Source organism: Macrosteles quadrilineatus, unplaced genomic scaffold, assembly GCF_028750875.1.
Source record: "Macrosteles quadrilineatus isolate MER2022 unplaced genomic scaffold, UCM_ALF_1.0 Scaffold_1__1_contigs__length_201487025, whole genome shotgun sequence".
NCBI classification, from domain to species: Eukaryota; Metazoa; Arthropoda; class Insecta; order Hemiptera; family Cicadellidae; genus Macrosteles; species Macrosteles quadrilineatus.
Genome location: NW_026542594.1, coordinates 50,655,998 through 50,674,900, shown reverse-complemented (window position 1 = coordinate 50,674,900; position 18,903 = coordinate 50,655,998). Strand labels below are relative to the sequence as shown.

The 18,903-nt window shown below is 34.8% G+C and overlaps 1 protein-coding gene across 3 annotated transcripts in view; it reads left to right on the top strand.

The window, feature by feature from the left end:
- LOC128983011 (peroxisomal N(1)-acetyl-spermine/spermidine oxidase-like) overlaps nt 1-18,903 on the top strand; it is an 86,640-nt gene that overhangs the window by 32,406 nt on the left and 35,331 nt on the right. For 2 of the 3 annotated variants that reach the window (XM_054402128.1, XM_054402130.1), the window contains exons 3-4: nt 15,601-16,384; nt 18,235-18,433. In XM_054402128.1, coding sequence (XP_054258103.1) covers nt 15,601-16,384; nt 18,235-18,433 — 983 coding nt within the window. The remainder of the gene's footprint in view (nt 1-15,600; nt 16,385-18,234; nt 18,434-18,903) is intronic. The other variant, XM_054402129.1, reaches the window with a different exon arrangement.

Genomic DNA, 18,903 nt, shown 5'->3' with positions numbered 1-18,903 from the left:
AGTAATTTTTGTCCGTTTTGGATAAAATTTGATTTGAAGGTGTAAGGCGGGATAAACTTCAATGATTTTGGGAACCAGCATGATTGGACCATCGGAACCATGGTGGAAGTAAATAAGGTGTGCTACTCAGCCAGACGAGTTTGAGACAGTTCTGCGCATCGCGACGTGACGTCACCTTGGGGGCAAACCGCTTCGCGCGCGTATATAGCTCAGCGTGACACTGCTCTATTAACATCAACATTTTGAACTGTTAGAATTGAGGAAAAATTATGAAACTTGACATGGACATCAATTATAAGTGGACGATGCGTGTTGTGAAAAAATAGTTTGTAATTGTTAAAAACTTAAGCGTGAAATCACTCTTTATACCTTGGCCTTTCTTAAAACTAAACATGTAAAAGTTAGTCGGCTACCAAATCACGTACTATTTGGTTAGAAGCATTTGACCAGCGGGAAAGTTTTAGATAAAGATCCAAATTTAACTTTCCTTCAAACTATATACCGTTAGAGGCGTTATTTCCTGAGATATGCTAAGTTATATGAGCACGTGATCGTGCTCAGCAGTTACAGAGTCGAGTCAGTTGCAGAGTGTTAATCACACATTGCCATCCAACAAATAATGTAGTTTCATGAATATAATATCATTGATATTTTTATTCCTGAATTTATATTTTTATGTGAAAAATTGTTGTTCTGTTGACTTCAGTGTGTTTTTCCCCGTTTGAATATGGGTTATTTCGTAATAGTTCACAGAGAATATATAATATTGTCTCCTCAGTGAATAGGGTTAACGTTGCCAAATTGCATTTAAAGTATTGCAAATCGTTGTTGATAAGTTAAAACCAAAGTTTGCAAATATTGGTTTAAATAATAAATTATCTTTAACGCAAAGGAATGTATTTAACGTAGTATACAAAATAAAATGTACTCTGTTAAAAAATAAGTTGGTGATTAAACATTGTATTTATAATCAGGTTAAAATATAAAATTGTTTCACTCTTGCAATACCATGATAATAAAATGTGATATTCCAGTTTAATTAGACAGCTAGGATCCTATTTCACTGGGGTTGTTATCTATGTCGCAACTTTGGCTCGGGTGCGGGGGTGTGTGCGGGGGATGATCACGTGTTGTTTGTTTTGTTTTCGTTTCTGTGTTCACCGCGAGTTGCAGTAGATGCTATAGTTTGTGTATTCATTGGTAGATGTCAGTTTTCCATAGGGCACACATCTTTCTACAAAAATGCCCCATTGTGCAGTGTACGGTTGTTGTAATAGTTTGGAAAATAAGAAAACGCAACCAAACGTGCGATATTTAAGTTTTCCTCAACAAATCAACAGGAGGCTAAGACAAGGCAATTTTGCTAGTGGCGAAAAAATAAAATTTCTAAAGAAACTTAAAAAAGTTTAGAAAAATCCAGAGGTGATGAAATGTTTAATTTTTAGATGTTCACTTTCAGGTCGTAAATATTTTTATAAGATTGCAAAATGTAATAAACTATGTTTTTGGTTAAGGAAATGTTATTCATTTCCGATCCTACAAATTTTATGGTAACTGTTATCAAAGAGAGTTAATTTGTATAAAAACGAAGATGTTGCCACGCCTTTTAATGTAAAACTTATTATATCTGTCACATGTTAATATTACATATTTAATTTAAAATGTAGAATACAAAGTATATCCTTATAACATGTAGCTACAGTGTTTTGGATAGTAAATGCGTGGCCTTATTATCCAATAATCGGTGGCATCGGCTGAGCGCGCGCTCCGTTGCCGCTTGATATAATTCTTCTTAGCCAAAAAAGTAATTCTTTTATCGAAATCCAACCGATACCACAGTTAAATTAGAACCTTTCCCTAAAACTTTCCCGCTGGTCTCATAAACCTGACCAAATAATACGTGATTTGGTAGCCGACTAACTTTTTTGTGTTAGTATGAAAAAGTTTGAAGTTTGATCGGTGGTTGAATGGTTTTTAATTCAAATAAATTAATAAAATTTAAATCATATGCATCCTATGTTAATAGTCCAAGACTGCAAAGTTTCAGAAATTTTTATCGGTTCTTACTATTAAAAATTACAATTTTATTAGAGCGGCGTCACTGCTCGATATGGTCGCGAGGCATGTTTGCCCCCAAGGTGACGTCACGATACCCCTCCCCCGTACCGCCTGCAGCCGGCTATGATGCGCAGTAGCACACCTTATTTACTTCCACCATGCATCGGAACAGGGTTTTACCCCCATGCCGGTTTTATGGGGTAAAAATAGGTTTTTCTAATTTTTGACCCTCAAAACACAAATTTTCCTAATTTCTCTCTAGACCATTTTAAAGAGCTTAAAAACAAATAATTTAGTATACCAAAGTGTTTTTGTACGGTTATTGGTTATAGAGAAAATTCCAAAAATTGCAAATTTAAAATTTCCCTGTTATTCTTGTGGAGAATATTGTAAAATGTTGTAAGTTAGTTTGCTTGTTTATAAAAACTAGAGGTCGTCCAGTGGTCGAAACTCGACCAAAGATTTGTAATGTACAGACTTCTCTATTTTCACCCCATACTGTAAATAAAACATGTGATTGGAGTTTCTTCAATTTGTTTTGATTTTCTGTTTATATTTTGTTGTTATTTCGTCACCAGCATAGAAACCCATAAAGCCCATGTTAATTTTTTTCAAATTTCAAATTCATTTTTGTGCTTATTTCTGAGCCTATTTTAATTTTTAAAGGGATTCTGCACACCTACGGAAAAATATCTTTCTAACAGTATGCGAAGATTTTTCCTGCGATGCACATGAGCTGAGAAAAAAGGTTTTAAAGAAACATGCTTGCCTATTAATATATAGATAGATAATTTGGTCAAACTTTGAAAATTTTTTTTACATTTAGCTACTAAACTTTTACTAAAAACAGTAAAAACACACTTGATTAGCCTCACTATAGCAGCAAACCTAGGTACTCGTTAAACCTAATGTTATTTAATTAGATTTAATTTAAAATAAATTCAGGCAAATGGAAATTCGCTTAGTACAGTATGCAGGTTTGCTGCGGCGAGGGTATTTTATCATTTTTTCTACAACCCTTCATTTGACAATAGACATGAAATACTAATTTTTTTGAATATCATCCATAACACCCCATGAAATTTTGATGATTTTACAGTCAAAAGTGACAAACACCCATATTCGCCCCATACAACCTCTTTGAAACATGATCAGAAACACACATTACAAGGTCATGTGAACATGGTGGTAGGTTAACATGAAGATTGTAAAACTATTGAGAATACAAGCTATATAGCGGACATGTTAGCTACAGCACTAACGCTGCCTACTCGTTTGGCCCTAACTATGTGACGGTATTACAACTGCCACTTTTTGTCATAATTCCTATATAGGATTCCCACATTTCACAGTACTAAAGCTGAACGGAAATCCTAATACCTAACAAATTCATTGTATTTTTATGGATTCAAGTGTGTCTCAATGCGGACTAATGGAATTGGCGTACTGCATTTTGGGCACGTCTACAGGAAACCTGAGATCAAAGTCTGGACTTGAGATGAAAACTCTCCTACAAAGCATTACATGTCCGCTCTACATAGTGTCTTATCATAACCGCTCTATTATAGTGTACTGGTTTAGGAGCTACCATATGCTTAGTTGTGTTTTAAAATATGTTTAAACCATTGCATCTCCCGCCACATGCGGGATAATGTCAGTAAGGTTCATGATTACGCGAAACATATTTGATGCCAACATCCATCGCCAGATGACTTAAGGCTATGGCCCTAACGCAATCAGTGAGATAAAAGTGTGGGAATGGGTAATGGAGTGAACATGGCCGTGAAATCCTTTAATGGGGATAGCCCAACTCTGCGCGGTGGTCAAATTTAAGCCAGGAAAAATTTCATGGCCCCGAAGGGTTCAGACTTGTTTATAATATACCTAAGGTATTCTATATGCATACCGTGTGTCCCCAAAGTAATATTACACTTTTATTTGTTCATAGCAACTGTATTCATATGACAGCTTAGGTTTGGTTTGGTTAGGTTAGGTTAGGTTAGTGATAGGTAAATTCAAATGAAACATAAGTATTCTATTTTGTATTAATTAACTTTATTCTATTAGATACTGTAGTTTCGTACAGTTTTAAGTTGTGTACATTTGTAACAATTTCAAGCTTCAAATACAAGCCTGACGGCTGCGAGAGCCAAAATTGACCACCGTGCGGAGTTGGACAGTCGGTTTTGACATATTTCTGACCACCGTGCGGAGTTGGAAAAGCCCCCTTTTTCTTTAGTGGACTTTGGTGAGAAGTTTGAGTACCCAACAAAAAAACCAACTAAACGTCAGTCATTTGGCAATGAGGTTTTGACCTCGGGATGCAGACTTTATTGTTCCAAAGTGTGAAAGTGTGTTTTTTATAAATGTACAAACAGAATCAATAATTTAATTTGAAACATGTAATTTAGTCAGTATAGCGTGAATATTCTGTAATATTATGTAAAGAGAACAATAAAGAGAGTTTCAATGTCAGCTTTCTATATGTTTCTCATGGTAAACAACATATGACTGACCTTACCTCGTACCAGCTCGTACCCAACGGGAGATTCAATGGATTCCAATTCTTGAAAACACAAAAAGCGAAGCGTACGCCTACATGTCAGTTACAGAGCTGGAAGTTCAGAAGTTGTATGTTATTTTGTTTACAAAGGATGTTAATAATGGTCAGGAGCCTTGTGTGGCGTACGAAGGAACTATAAATTTTGGTTTGATTCAAACGCAAAAAGAGGCATTACTAAAAAAACCCTTTAGGTAACTTCAACATTATTGGTTCTTGCCTAATATATGCTTTAAGTTTAAACTTTTGACCATCTTTGATAACATTAAACATAAATTACAGTTTTGTTAGTGGTTTTTCTAATAATAATTCAAGTAGGCCCTAACAGTTTGTTTCTATGATATAAGGTTAGGCTTTTGTTTATAGACTACCGGATACTTGCAAAGCAACTTAATGTACATCTATATAGCCTATAATACGCCTACACAAAATTTGTCCACTAAACTCTACTGCCATTTCATATACAATTTTGACCATTGGTTCACGTATCTTTGGAAAGAGCATGTCGCGTAGGTGTGCAAACTGTTCCTAAAATTTGTAAAGCCACCTCGAGTGTTATTTCTTTAAGAAAGGCAGTTAATAGGTATGGATCCGTACTTTGCTTCTACCTCACCGCTAACTGGCATCACTTGTAAACAGATTGACACAATTTATAGCTCTGTAGCTACCATGTATGCTTCGCTGTGTTTAAAAAATTGTTTAAACCATTGCATCTCCTGCCAGGTGCGAGATAAGGTCAATAATAGGGTTTTTTATATAAGAAACATATCCGACGCCGACATCCATGGCCAAATGACTGAACGCTAGAGAGCATTATTGCACTGAGTGAGATAAAAGGGCGGAAATGAGTTATGGAGTGTAAAAATGGCTGTGAAATCTTTTTTCTTTGTGGTCTTCAGTGGGAAGATTGGGTAGGTGCCTACCCTACAAAGAACACAAATGCTTCCTATATGAACATTTTCATGGCAATTTGTTAACCTAACTCTCTAGCCTATTTCTGCACTTTACCCGCTATCGTTTTGTCAGGGTCACAGGCATCTGGTGATGAATGTCAGCATTCAATATGTTTCTCATGCTCAAAAAAACCTATTACTGACCTTAGTGTCATTCTCTTAACAAATGATATAAGTAAGTGGCGAGGAGCTTTGAACTGGCGTACAAGCAAACTACGGATTAATACGCAATCACAGCTTTAACTTAAAATACCCCCGCCGCAGCAAACCTGCCATCTAAGCAAATTTTCATTTGCCTGAATTAATTTGCAATAAAATCCATTTAAATAACATTAGGTTTAGCGAGTACCTAGGTTTGCTGTTACAGGGTAACTACAGTAATAAAATGTATTTTTAGTAAAATAATAACAGCTTAGTATGAAATAAATAAGTTTACCATGTTTGATCAAAATATATCCATAACACAAGCAAAATAATTGAACATTTTACAATATTCTTTAAGAATAAGAATAGGAATTTTAAAATTATAATTTTTTTAATATTCTTCCTAACTGATAACCGTACAGAAACACTTTGATATACTGAATTACGTTATGAATTTCTCTTTAACACATTGCGTGCGTGTTACCGCCCGGGCGGTAGTGTGAACCCGCCAAACTTATTCGGTTTGAGTGCAGTCGCACTCCGGTGTAGGTCGGAGTATATTTGTCCGTGCTTCGTGTATGACAGTGGTAGTTTTGTGGTGCAATCGGTTTGTAATTATCGTTACTCGTTCCGAAACTATACCTGGTGGATTTTGACTCACTCATTACGTTTGTTAACTGTAATTTTGTTCTATATTAGTGTGTTTTATTGTAAAATAATGGCATCTACTGTGGGTGTTTAGCAAACTACGTCGACTCTTGTCATGAAACAATACATTACCATACGTTATTTGATATTCGTCATACCAAAATATGAAAGCCAATCACCCGGCAATAGGGTTTGTTCGACGCTGCGGGCTGCGCCACACTGGGGCTACGCCTGCTATTTGATGGGCTGCAGCAAACGTGTTAAAAAGGTCTAGAGGGAAATTGGGAAATTTTATGTTTTGAGGGTCAATAATGAGAAAACCCAATTTTTACCCTATAAAATTTTTAACCCTATGGGAACGGGGCGTTCCCATGGTCCGATAATGCCGATTCTCTAACTCATCCAAGTTTATCCCACCTTACTCACCATCAACCGAATTTCATTAAAATCTGACAATAATTACTCAAGTTATCGTGTTCACGGACACGTAGATAACAGTATATATTCATAGGTATATAAAAATTGAACGAATGGTGTTTTTGGCCTCTGAGGACATCAAAACAAAAAAGCGAATTGGTCCCGGGCCTAAGTCTTACCATGCTACCTACGGTAATAGCTACTTCCCTAATTAGGGCAATTTGCTAAAACCACCCTTGTAACTTCAAATGTACTTAGTGGTTCTTGTTTCTATATATGCTTTAAATTTAATCCTCTGATAACATTAAAAATAAATTAGGCCTATAGTAGAGTTAAATTAGTTGTTGTTCTAATTATAATTCAAGTAGGCCCTAATGAATTGTTTCTATGATAACTTATAACTCGTTAGGCTAGGCTATTGTTTATAGCCAAATCGCAAACCCAAAAATAGCCTGCATTGGGCCTGATGATAATTGGAATGTAATATCCAATTAATAAAGCTCACCACTTACCATCTTTAATGTATAACTTATTTAGGCCTACCATCTTGTGAGTTTACAGTATAAGTGTAAATATATGGTTTAACTTTAGTGTTATTAGACGTAGTATATCTTTTTCTGTAAATTTAATAAAACTTGCAATGCTGATCAAGAAGTTTTTTAATTTAAAACTGTCATATCAGCTAGAAAGTGACTTTTAAATTAGCTTCAGCCATCCATATAAACTCATAAATAACCGTGAAGTAAATTGTTCACTCCAAATACTTAGGCTACAAATATATTAAGTAGGCTTAACCAAACAACACTTAACGTAGTACCGGTAAGTTAGCTGTCTGAAAGCGCCATGAGGATATATTTGTTTTGGGCCTTTATGAATATACATTTATAATACACCCAAATTGAGTTGCAATAAGTTAGGCCTGTGTGAGTGTCAAAGTTGTGTGTTGCTAGCCTAAGTCAGCGGTTAGCGTTGTGGACCAAACTAACTTAGGCCTACTCCTCCTTTATTTCAACTGAAGGGGGCTGTTAAAATTTTGGGTTTTTAATTCTACTAACTTAATCAGTTAAAAGGAGGTCACCAATTTAAAATCTAAATATGTTGGCCACTCATTTAAAATCCTACTTAACTTAAATGCCTAAGTTATAATTAAACCCCCAGAACATAGCCCAGCCTAGGCGTTTAACTTAACAGGCCAAACTTACCTAAGTTAAACAAGTTTCTAGGCTACTGTAAGTTAGGCCTACTTACTAACTTACTTGATACTTGATGTCTTCATCCTTGACCGACATTATCGGATAGATTGCGTCAATTAATTACTATATACAAATTTATACAAAACTAATATTTAAGTTAAAAATACAACACTACTAAAACATTGTGGCATGGCGGTTTGGATTAGACTTGAACTACTACAAAAAGTTGAAGCTTAATGTAAGTTTATTGAACATAGCCTTAAATGTTTTAGTGGCTTAGGTACCTAAGTTAGGCTAGTTTTTAAGCGTTCGACTAAAACCTGACTGAAGTAAGTTAAAATTCTTAATTTCAAATAAGTTAGGCTACAAATATATTTAACTTAAATAAAGTAACTAACACAACATTTACAGAGCAACTTGAGTACCGTAGGCCTAGCTTAAGTTAGTTGTCAAGCGTTCGACAAAAACATTAAATAATTTAACTTAACTTAAGCTATGGTTAACTTATTTGTCAACTTGAGAGTGATGTTTTGGGGTCATTATGGATATCAATTCTGTTTATTAACAGAATAACACACTCACTCACTATTTATGGCCTTTTAAGTTAGGTAAGTCTCTTGTCTAAAAATGCCACCAGTGTCGAAATAGAAAAAAGGGCACAGACTCTATTAACAGACTCTATCTAAGATATTTGACAGTTCTAATTGATCAAGCCCACCGGCTGGTGTGTACAGTCGTATAACGATAAGTACGCTAACTTACTCCCATATTATTTGTCAACTTGAGAATGATTTTGTGGGGCTATTATGGATATTAATTTTGTTTATTCAATACACTCACTCACTACTTATGAACCTCTAACTTAAAGTCATTGTCTCTTGCCTAAAAATGCCTATGATGGTGTCGAAATTGAAAAAAGCTCACAATGCTTTTCGAGTTATTTGACAGTTCTAATTGATTAGGCCTACCGACTGGTGTCTACAGTCGTATAACGGTATGCTAACGGTAGGCCCTCCTAAATAATTAGGCCTAGGCCTGGGTATTTTGACTCTTTGAAAGAGCTGTAAAATATACTAAGAAAATGTAATTGAGCCTAAGATTGACTAATGATCGCTATGTGTCAATATTAACTTTGCAGATGAAAGACAATAATCTTACTCTGTGCTTACTGGTAGCCGCTTACCATACCGATTTTGTACCTAGAACCGAGTTACAATATATTCATTCATTATGCATTACAGATTTTTTTTCAAAAGTAGTCGAGAACCTAACGTTGTGCCAGGGCGAATAATGCCAAATTAATCCGCCTGGATCGGATAAGCTATGTTATGATGTTTCCGTGACCGATGGAGATATTTAGGATTTTGTCGCTATTGCAGGAGACAATGATTGCGTTTTTCTGTTACACTATTAAAGCTGTACCTAAAGTATATGTTTGTTTACTTTCAATAAGTTTCTATTTTGAAATTTAATTCTTGTCTATTATTATTTACTTTTCTCTCTGGAACAACTACAATGAAGAACAAGATTAATACAGTTTGACAAATCAGGAATATTATTCTGTTATCACACCGACAAAAGTCCTTAAATGTAGGGGAATTGTCCATGAATTTTTTATCCAGAATGTAGTAGACACCCTGGTTTATGCGAGGATGTCTAAATCCACCACAAAAGTAGCATTTGGAACGCACAGCTCCTACAGCAGGGTCGTGACTAACACTAGTGGTTTTATCAGTAGCAGAGTCCTTAGTCAATAAGTCATTTGAAACAGCATTTATTGTTGCACAAGGAGTGTCATACTGCAAGGAATGTAGTTGAGCCATCTCCAAAGCACGAGCTTGAGCATGAGCATCCGCCAAAGTCAAATTTTCATTTTCGAGTAGGCGTTGTCGTATTACAGGACTTAAAAGACCTCTAATAAATGAGTCACGAATACAGTCATCACGATTGCTTTCCGCTGTAACTGCTTTGAATTGACAGTCGCGACTAAGTAGTCTTAATGATTCTAAATACCAGTCAACAGTCTCATTTGTTTCTTGACGGCGAGTAAAGAGTTTATGTCTAGCAAAAACCTCGTTTACAGGTTTAACAAATACATTTTTGAGGACAGTTAAAGCTTCATTGTAAGAATGGCATTGACTTACGTATTCATACATGGTAGGTGATATGTAATTGATAAGAAGACAAAATTTCTCTTCCTCGTTAGCATTTGTACTTCTAATAAAATTTTGGAATCTGTGTTGCCAGTGTTTCCAAACTGTAGATGAATTGTTTGATTCTGAATTCAACTCTAGTATATTTGGACATAGAATACGATCCATTCTTCTTGATCTAAGTAAATTAAATTGTAATAGAAATGAAATTAGTTACCTGGACAGAACAAGGCTTTAATTTACTAAGGAATGATACTTGAACATGTTAGAGGATTGTGTACAAACAGTCAATGAACAAAAACATAAATAACATATGATTTAACAGTTTAGACATAAAGTAAAGAAGGAAAGGCAGAGTATCAAATATTACAACAACGAGCAATCCCTAAAATCATAACATAATGAAGTGCTATTCATTTGGAATTATATAATCATTATATTAAGTCATACTTGCATTATTTATCAAATAAACTACTCTTATTTCCTTTTTTGTATTGATAGAAAAGTCACAAATAAACACAAAACACGGTTAAGTCAAATGGGCCTCCTTTCAGTGGAATATATTATAGTACTAGGCAAGAGTCAATACAAATTCCTATTTTAATAACTTTAGTACTGTAATGTATTAATTGATGCTTTCCGAATCCATCGTAATACATTACAGGACCTTTTGTAGAAATTAAAGATACAAGCAACCATTTTGTTACAAGACAGGATGTTTATTTATAGCCTCTCACTGGAGGCTCGAGTTACAAAAACTATCTTGACCTTGGACCTTGGTATTGTTAACCCCCCTTCCCTGCCCTCCCTACAAGTTGCGTTTTTTGTTTACTCCAGCAATAAGACACACTTAACGATGTTATAAATTTGCCGCACAGGTAACAAATTAGATCAGATGTGCTCGCACTGTGAACGATGATGACAAACTGACAATATGCTATATTTTTTGTGATCAATACAAAATAACTCATTCTTAGTCATATCCTGTGGAGATAAGGGTATGGTTCAGTTCTCATCGCCCAGCGTGGGAGCGGAAATGCCGAGATTCCTAGAAAGTGGCGGTTAAACCGAACTGCTCTCAAAGCAAGGTCGGTTAAAACAAACTGTATTATTTTACTATCGAAGGCGGATAATCCGATTATCGGTTAATACGAGGTCGGTTAAGAGGGGGTGTACTGTAGTCAATCAGAAGGCTCCAAATGACATTGTTGGCAAAACTTATCCTGAAATAAAAATTGTGCAAGTCTAATTCTAGTATCCTAGGTCAATGATAACATTGTGTTCAATCCATGTCATCCATCTGGGTTTATATTTAACCAGCTGTTAGTTGAAACAAATTATATTGCACTAAAACAAACCAAAGACTTTGAAGACTGCTTTCAAAAAATAATTTGAACAACTAGTATTTTACTATGTAAATTTAAATAACCTGTCATCCTCTTACGGAAGAATTGAACGTATCAATGATTATGGCATTACAAATAGTATAAAAATAAGTCAACCCTACATATGTCTTTTCATTTTTATCCAAATGCTGAATTTGTGTTACACACGCTAAATGTTTATAGCTGTTATGTTAAGCAAATTATATTATACCAAAAGCTAATTTGGAATGTTAGTGTCGGCTGCTAGACTTTTTAAAAATTAAAACTTAATTTATAAAAACCTGAAACCCCAAACTAAAATTATGACTTCAACATTCCCTACTTCTTAAAATTGTCTTCCTTTCAACACAAAAATCATGAAAATCCGTCATGTGGTTAGTTCAGAATCGTGACATAAAAAAACCCTGTCACGTCACGTTTTAATATACAGGGTGATTGATATAAGTGTGCCAGGTTAAAGTTTTGAAATCTCTGCATGAGAAAGAGTTTCGATAAAGGCCTAAGCAAGCACGCCAGCTGTTTTATTCTGTTCACTCTTAAATTAAAATAAACATTATAACCATTTAAGTTAAACATATCTACTAAACTCTCCTTTATATTTACTTCTGTCAAAACAATTACATACAGGAATTTTAAACTAGTGTCAAACAACAAAATGAACTCATTCCAATGTTTTTTAAGAGATGCAATGAAAAAAGGTTAAACCATTATCAAAATTGTGTTTCTTTGCGCAAATTATTAATTCTGCTATGTATTGGCAGCTAACAGATTTTATCTCATCATCATCATTTATAGCTTCAGCCATTTAGAAGTATGCCATAATGTAATTACGAAACTAAAATACAACTTACTTAATTTTAACTAAATCTTCCTCTGTATCAATTACTATGACCTTGGAATTATCTTCCTTCCTCGCCCGAACCGCTCCATATTTATATGGTATTTACTCAGGGGAGGTATAGAAGAGGCTACGATGACAGCTGAGTGCTTCTTATTAGCTGAGGGAACGCCATTACCGTAACAAAACGTTCGATAGCCATCGGCCTCGGTGGTCTAATGGTTAGCGTGCCGGGCTGATATACTGTAGGTCCCGGGTTCGAATCCCGCTTGTAGCACTTTTTGTCCAAGATTTTTTTATTATCAGCAAGTTTGGTTGGTTTGGTTTGGTTATTACAGTTTAATTTTATTATTAAGTCATTATAAAATTTTAACTGAGCAATTTCTAGTTTTATTTAATAAACATAATTATTTTTCCAATTACTATTTCTTTATCAGCAAGTTTGGTTAGTTCGGTTAGGTTATGATAGTTAAATTTTATAATTAAAAATAGTAAAATTGAATTTGAGGCGTTTATAATTTTATTTTATGAACAGAACTATTTTTGCGATTAGTAAACCTTTATTGCCAAAGTGCTCTCTACTACAGCGCTGTTCACGGAGGAATTTTGAACTAAATGCCTCATTTGTACCTCCCCTAAGTCAGACCCATATTTATACCAGATGTACTTGAAGTTGATACTCTTTGCCTGATCTTTAGCTATCTTCAATAGGTTTCTGTAGTAAAAGGAAAGATTTTCGCTGATGTAGATTCTTCCACCATGATGTCCTGTAACCTCTGCATTTGTTACAACTTTCTTCCTAGCCTCCAATAACCTATTGGACGTACTTTTCTGTTGGCAAACTGTACAATTATATTAGCAGGCCGTTGTTCAGTTTTTGTTTTAGGTAAACAATGAGCAATTTCAATGTCCCTCTCCTCTAACTGCACCCCAAACTTTTCGGCAATTTTCATTACCACCTCTTCCACACTCTCACCTTTAACTTCCGCTACCTCATTCACCTCCAAATTTTTATTTCTACCATACTGCTCAAGTTTATTCACCTGTATTTTCAGCTCCAAGATCTCCTTATCCTTCTCTACCAGAGTTTCACGTAACTTTTTTTAACTCTTGCTCCATACTCGGCAAACATTTTAATGCATTTTCAAATTTATCATACTGGTCTGACAAAAAATTTTGACTAGCCCTGATCTCAGCAGTAGTCTCCTTTAATGTCTCCAACCCAGAAGAGATATTGCGAATAAGGTCTAACTTTTGATTCACACTTTTTAAAATATCTTCAGTACCTTACCCAGGGAACCCTTCCTCAATACCTTTCTCGACAGTAGTTATTTCTTGTGTAGACGAACCTGAAGATTTTTAGTTTTTAGGTCTAGTACTAATAATGTATGGCGCGTAATCTATTCTAGATCTGTTGTTAGATCCACATACTTACTCATTTCTATTCCCAGGAGACGCGGAGACGTAGGTTGGGACTCCTCATTAAAACCCGCCCAAAATGAAACCGAGCATAGAAATGATTTAACAATGCTAGAGTACGTGTCGTACCGTATGGCGTCAAGAGATGAATTTAGGTCTAAATATGTCTTAAAATCTCACTTTACACTAGGTGGTTGACCTATATACGTGAGCATAGAGGGCACCCGCCTACAGTGCTTGAGAGATAACCAAAGCAGTATGAGGTATAGGATCTATATTTAAATTGTATATTACTATAATTTTTTACAACATAATATTTTCATATTTTTATAAAAGTCTTTAACTAACTTTCTTGGAATGACTCTTTAATTGAGGTCAAGCTAACTGTTTATGTTTTCGTTACTGTTCTTTTACTCTTTTATGACAAGTTGCAGTTTTGCTTGATTTCGAGCAACGGGATATCTAGTATCCATAAATAAGCAAACTGCAACAATTTTATTTTCCTCCATTATGGGAATTTTAAATTTAATACTAAATTTTATTATTCAATAACCGTTAGAGATAGAGCAAATCTTGTAATGTAAAAAAATATGCATTTTTAGGTGTTCTTTAACTTCTGTATTTACAAAACGCTGTAATACCAATTGTTTGTAAAATATTGTCAAAAAAGTGAAAATTGGTCGCCATTTTCCAATATGGCGGCTGAAGCACAGCCGAGATTAATGGGGACTTTTGACATTTTCATCAACTTGGCTTACTTAACAACTGAGCAAAATTTCTATTTAGTCCGAATTTGTTAGGTCGATTTTCCTAATATTCTTCCACTATTAATTGTTCTTGAGACTGGGAATACTACACAAATTTAAAATACCCCCGCCGCAGCAAACCTGCAGACTAAGCAAATTTCCATTTGACTGATTGGATTTACACTGAAATGTCTACTTAAAAATATAACATTTATTCCTGATTTAAATAGAATTAGTTTAACAAGTACTTAGGTTTGCTGCATCAGGGAGGGTAAAACAGTTTTTTTTTTAAATGTTAATAGTTAGTAAGAAATAAAAACATTTTCCAAATTTGATCAAAATATGTTCATAAACAACCAAACTACAACAGTTTACTTATTCTCCATAAGAATAACATGGGAATTTTAAATTTACAATTTTTTGGAATTTTCTCTGTAACCATTAGGCGCATAATAACGCTTCAATATACTAAATTATTTGTTTTTTTAAGCTCTACAAAATGGTTTGGAAATAAATTGCTAAATTTTATGTTTTTTGGGTCAAAAATGGGAAAACCCTATTTTTACCCCATAAAACCCCCCGTAAACACCCGTTCCCATGGTCCGATCATGCTGGATCGCGAACTCGTTCGAATAAACGTAGGTTTACACGTTTGTACCAAATTTCATCAAAATCGGATCATTTTTGCTCGAGTTATTGTGCTGACGGACACATATATATATATATAAATATATATATATATATATATGAATTTGAACGGATGGTGTTTTTGGCCTCTAGGGACCTCAAAACGAAAAAAAAAAATCGGTCCCGCGTCCAGGTCTTACCATGAGTACTACGGTAATAGCTTATTCCCTATATGGGAAATTCGCTAAAATGAAAAATCCATATGTTATTACTCTTACAGTTAGCTCTTTATTTTCTTGTAAGTTGTAAGTAAAATTGTAAGTTTCTTGCAAACTTTTGTGTGTACCATGAGTATGTGACCTCATTTTGAGATGTACTTACCACAAAAACAAATTTCATTGTAATTTTTTTGAAATATAAAACTGAATCGAGGTTTTGAAATATTGGTTTTGTTTTTAGGAAATATATGAGGCTTATATGTGCTTTTTGCATCGATGTGAAGAATACTTCCTCTGCCAATACTTACCCCCTGAAGGCATCAACAGCGTGGGGGAACACATCATGTTGGAGGCTGCTATGTATCTGGACCGCGTAGCAGATCCTGAAGATAGACGAATTAAATCTTTAATATTTGATTGTTTATTAAAAAGAGAGACTTGTATTAGTGGTTGTGATTCCATGAATGAAATAGATCTTTTAGAATTGGGTAGCTATACGGAACTCCAAGGGGGGAATATTATTTTACCGTCTGGATATAGCAGTATATTGGATCCTGTTTGTCAGGTCATTCCGCCTGAAAAACTATTAACAGAACATTCTGTAACCTCAGTAAGATGGAGGCATCATGACTCGGGTGTTAGTGATCAAGGAAACGAATCAGACGACTCTGATAGGACAGTGACAGAAGAACCTCTAGTCAGCGAACACAGTTACACTAGTGATCGTAGAAGTTCCTCCATTAAAAAAACCAAAGACTTGAACAAACCGAAGGTTGAAGTGTGCTGTGAGAATGGTGTAAAAGTGATTGGCGAAAGTGTGATTTGTACTATACCACTAGGAGTCTTAAAAGAATATGCTGACAGCTTGTTTATACCTCCACTGCCACAGTATAAAACGGAAGCTTTTGAAAGGCTATTGTTTGGCACTGTCAATAAAATATTTTTAGTGTATGAACGTCCTTTTCTCAATCAAGATATATCTGAGGTTATGTTGCTCTGGAATGCAACTGGAGCACCAAAAAATGGTAAGTCCCTTATCTGCGAGTCCGTCACTTTTGAGTTATTTAGGATTGACACAGTCAAATGAGAAAACTCTTAACACACCCCTCTGTCCACAAAATTTCATTTTTTTAATCACAATCTCGGTTTTGCTCAGAGCGAGTAGAGATCATGATCTGCCACCATGCATTAATGGTGCGCATCTGCTGGGCTAGCTCAACGCTAAGTGCAGCAGCTACCAAAGCTGCAACGTTATCGGCGTAGCCAGTTAAAACTGTATCCCAGACCTCAGGAGGCTGTCGTAGGCGAAATTCCAGAGGTCCGGACTGAGTATTGAACCATGAGTGGCCCCAGAAGTGACGCTCATTGTCCGCAGGCCTTCTGTAGTGTCCTAAATGAGGAGGCAGAGTCAAAGGCAATCCTCTCATATTATGTATACCGGAACATTAAGGTGTTTGCCAGTGCTTTCAGCATACCTTTTGCATTCCAGCATATGCTTCGATCACATCGTGAAATTAAATGCGTTTCGCACACTGAGTGTTAAGAGCAGCACAACCCGACGAAAGTAGTGGTTGCAATTCCCAAGTCTCATCAGGGCTCGCTTCCTTCACCTTTTTAATAGCAAATTAATGGCCTAGTGGCCTAACTCATATTTTTTACCATTACATTAAAAGAAATAATGAAAAACTTTAAGTATCTTTCGGACTTCAAAATCCGTGATATATTCATATTCAATCAATATATAGTTGATAAGGGTGAAAACTATTATTTCTCATCATATCCCTATTATTTGCATTGCGTGTCCTATTATTTTAATTGAGTGCGCAATCTCTTCTAGGCATCTTAGTAAAATTACAAATGCTAATGAAACACACTATGAAAACACAAAATTCCTTCTTTACATATCAAACAAAGACACTACAATATTTTACTTCAATTCCTAAAATCATCAATAAAACATACCATGAAAACACAAATTCCTATCACAACACACAATCCAAAATAAGTCATTTTCTTCTTTGCATTTTATACAAATAGCATTACAATATTTTACTTGGATTCACTGAAACATCACCAACTACAGATAACCCCGTTTTCGTATGGATGTAAACAAAATTGTATTGAGGCAGTCTGTTTTGATGTAAACAAATGTAAACTTAAAGCAGTTTAGATGATTAACAACATAATTCAGCACTTACTCTGAAATTTCAAAAGCCTGTAGGACGAAGGGTATTTCCGAGATACCATGCAAACCCGCAAAAGGCACATCTAGAGCATAAGAGCTTTAAATTGATACCCAATATGCCTATGAAAACTAATATTTAGGGGTCGATTTGCTGCACACAAAAATCACAAATCCATATATAAATCCCAAAGTACTTAAAAACCCATGAACTTTTGAGAAAACTAAAAGTCACACCCACATAAACCATATACTTAAAATGTTCGTCATGACGAGAAACCTTGTGCAAAACTATCCATTATTTCATAAATTGCCCTTTATGGTCGTAATTCCTTTCTAAAGGGACTTTCTGTATATCGTATATCGTAGTGTTAAAAATAACTCAGCTGTACTTATTTGTTTGTTTGTTATTCTTTTATATTCTTATTGAAATCAGGTGTGATTATTTTTGGTTTGTATTACTGTAATATGTTTTGTTTATTTCAGCTTAACTTAACCAATCAATAGCCTATGAAGTCAAACTGGGTGAAGCCTGTGGATAACAGCTAGTTCTTTTAATTTAATGCTATAGATTAGCTTGTAAAATTGTTGATTTAGAATCTTAAATAAATAAATAAATTAACTATAAATTGGATTTAAAATTTAAGATATTGTTTTAAAGCAGTAAATCTTAAAATCCTGAACGTTTTCTAGAAGACTTGTCTGACTGCTGGTTCAAGAAGATATATTCATTCTCCAAGGTCACAGAAACAGTGTTACTGGGATGGGTTTCTGGGAAGGAAGCAGAGTATATGGAAACCCTTTCCCAGGATCAAATTGCCGATATCTGCACACAAATCCTTCGCAAGTTTTTAAATGATCCTTTTGTGCCTAGACCAAAGTTATGTGTCTGGTGAGTCTTTTTATCAACTATCACAAAATGTGTCTCAATGTTGTACAAGACATGACTTTGACACTTTCAATAGCAAGAAAAGAATACTTAAGAATATAAAAAAAGATAAGATTAAAACTTGTAACTTCTGAGCAAACAAGAAATACAGATATGTATTTCATAATTTTTTGCTTCAAAATATAGAACCCTAGTTTAATTGTCTGAACCTAAACTCTACTTAAACGTTAAAACAATGTTTTTGAAATCATTGATTAGACTAATAAAAAATGTCAAAAATATTTCTGGTAATAAAAGTGTGGAAACTACAAACTTTTGACGATACGATTTTAGTTTAGTTAAGCTGTAATAATTCTTTCCATTAGAATTTTAAACAACATTTATGGTTCGGTCATCAATAGCCAATCAAATTAGATTGAGAATGAAAAATGTCAATCACTGGCTTTTGCTAGCTATACAGCTGGCACTTCATC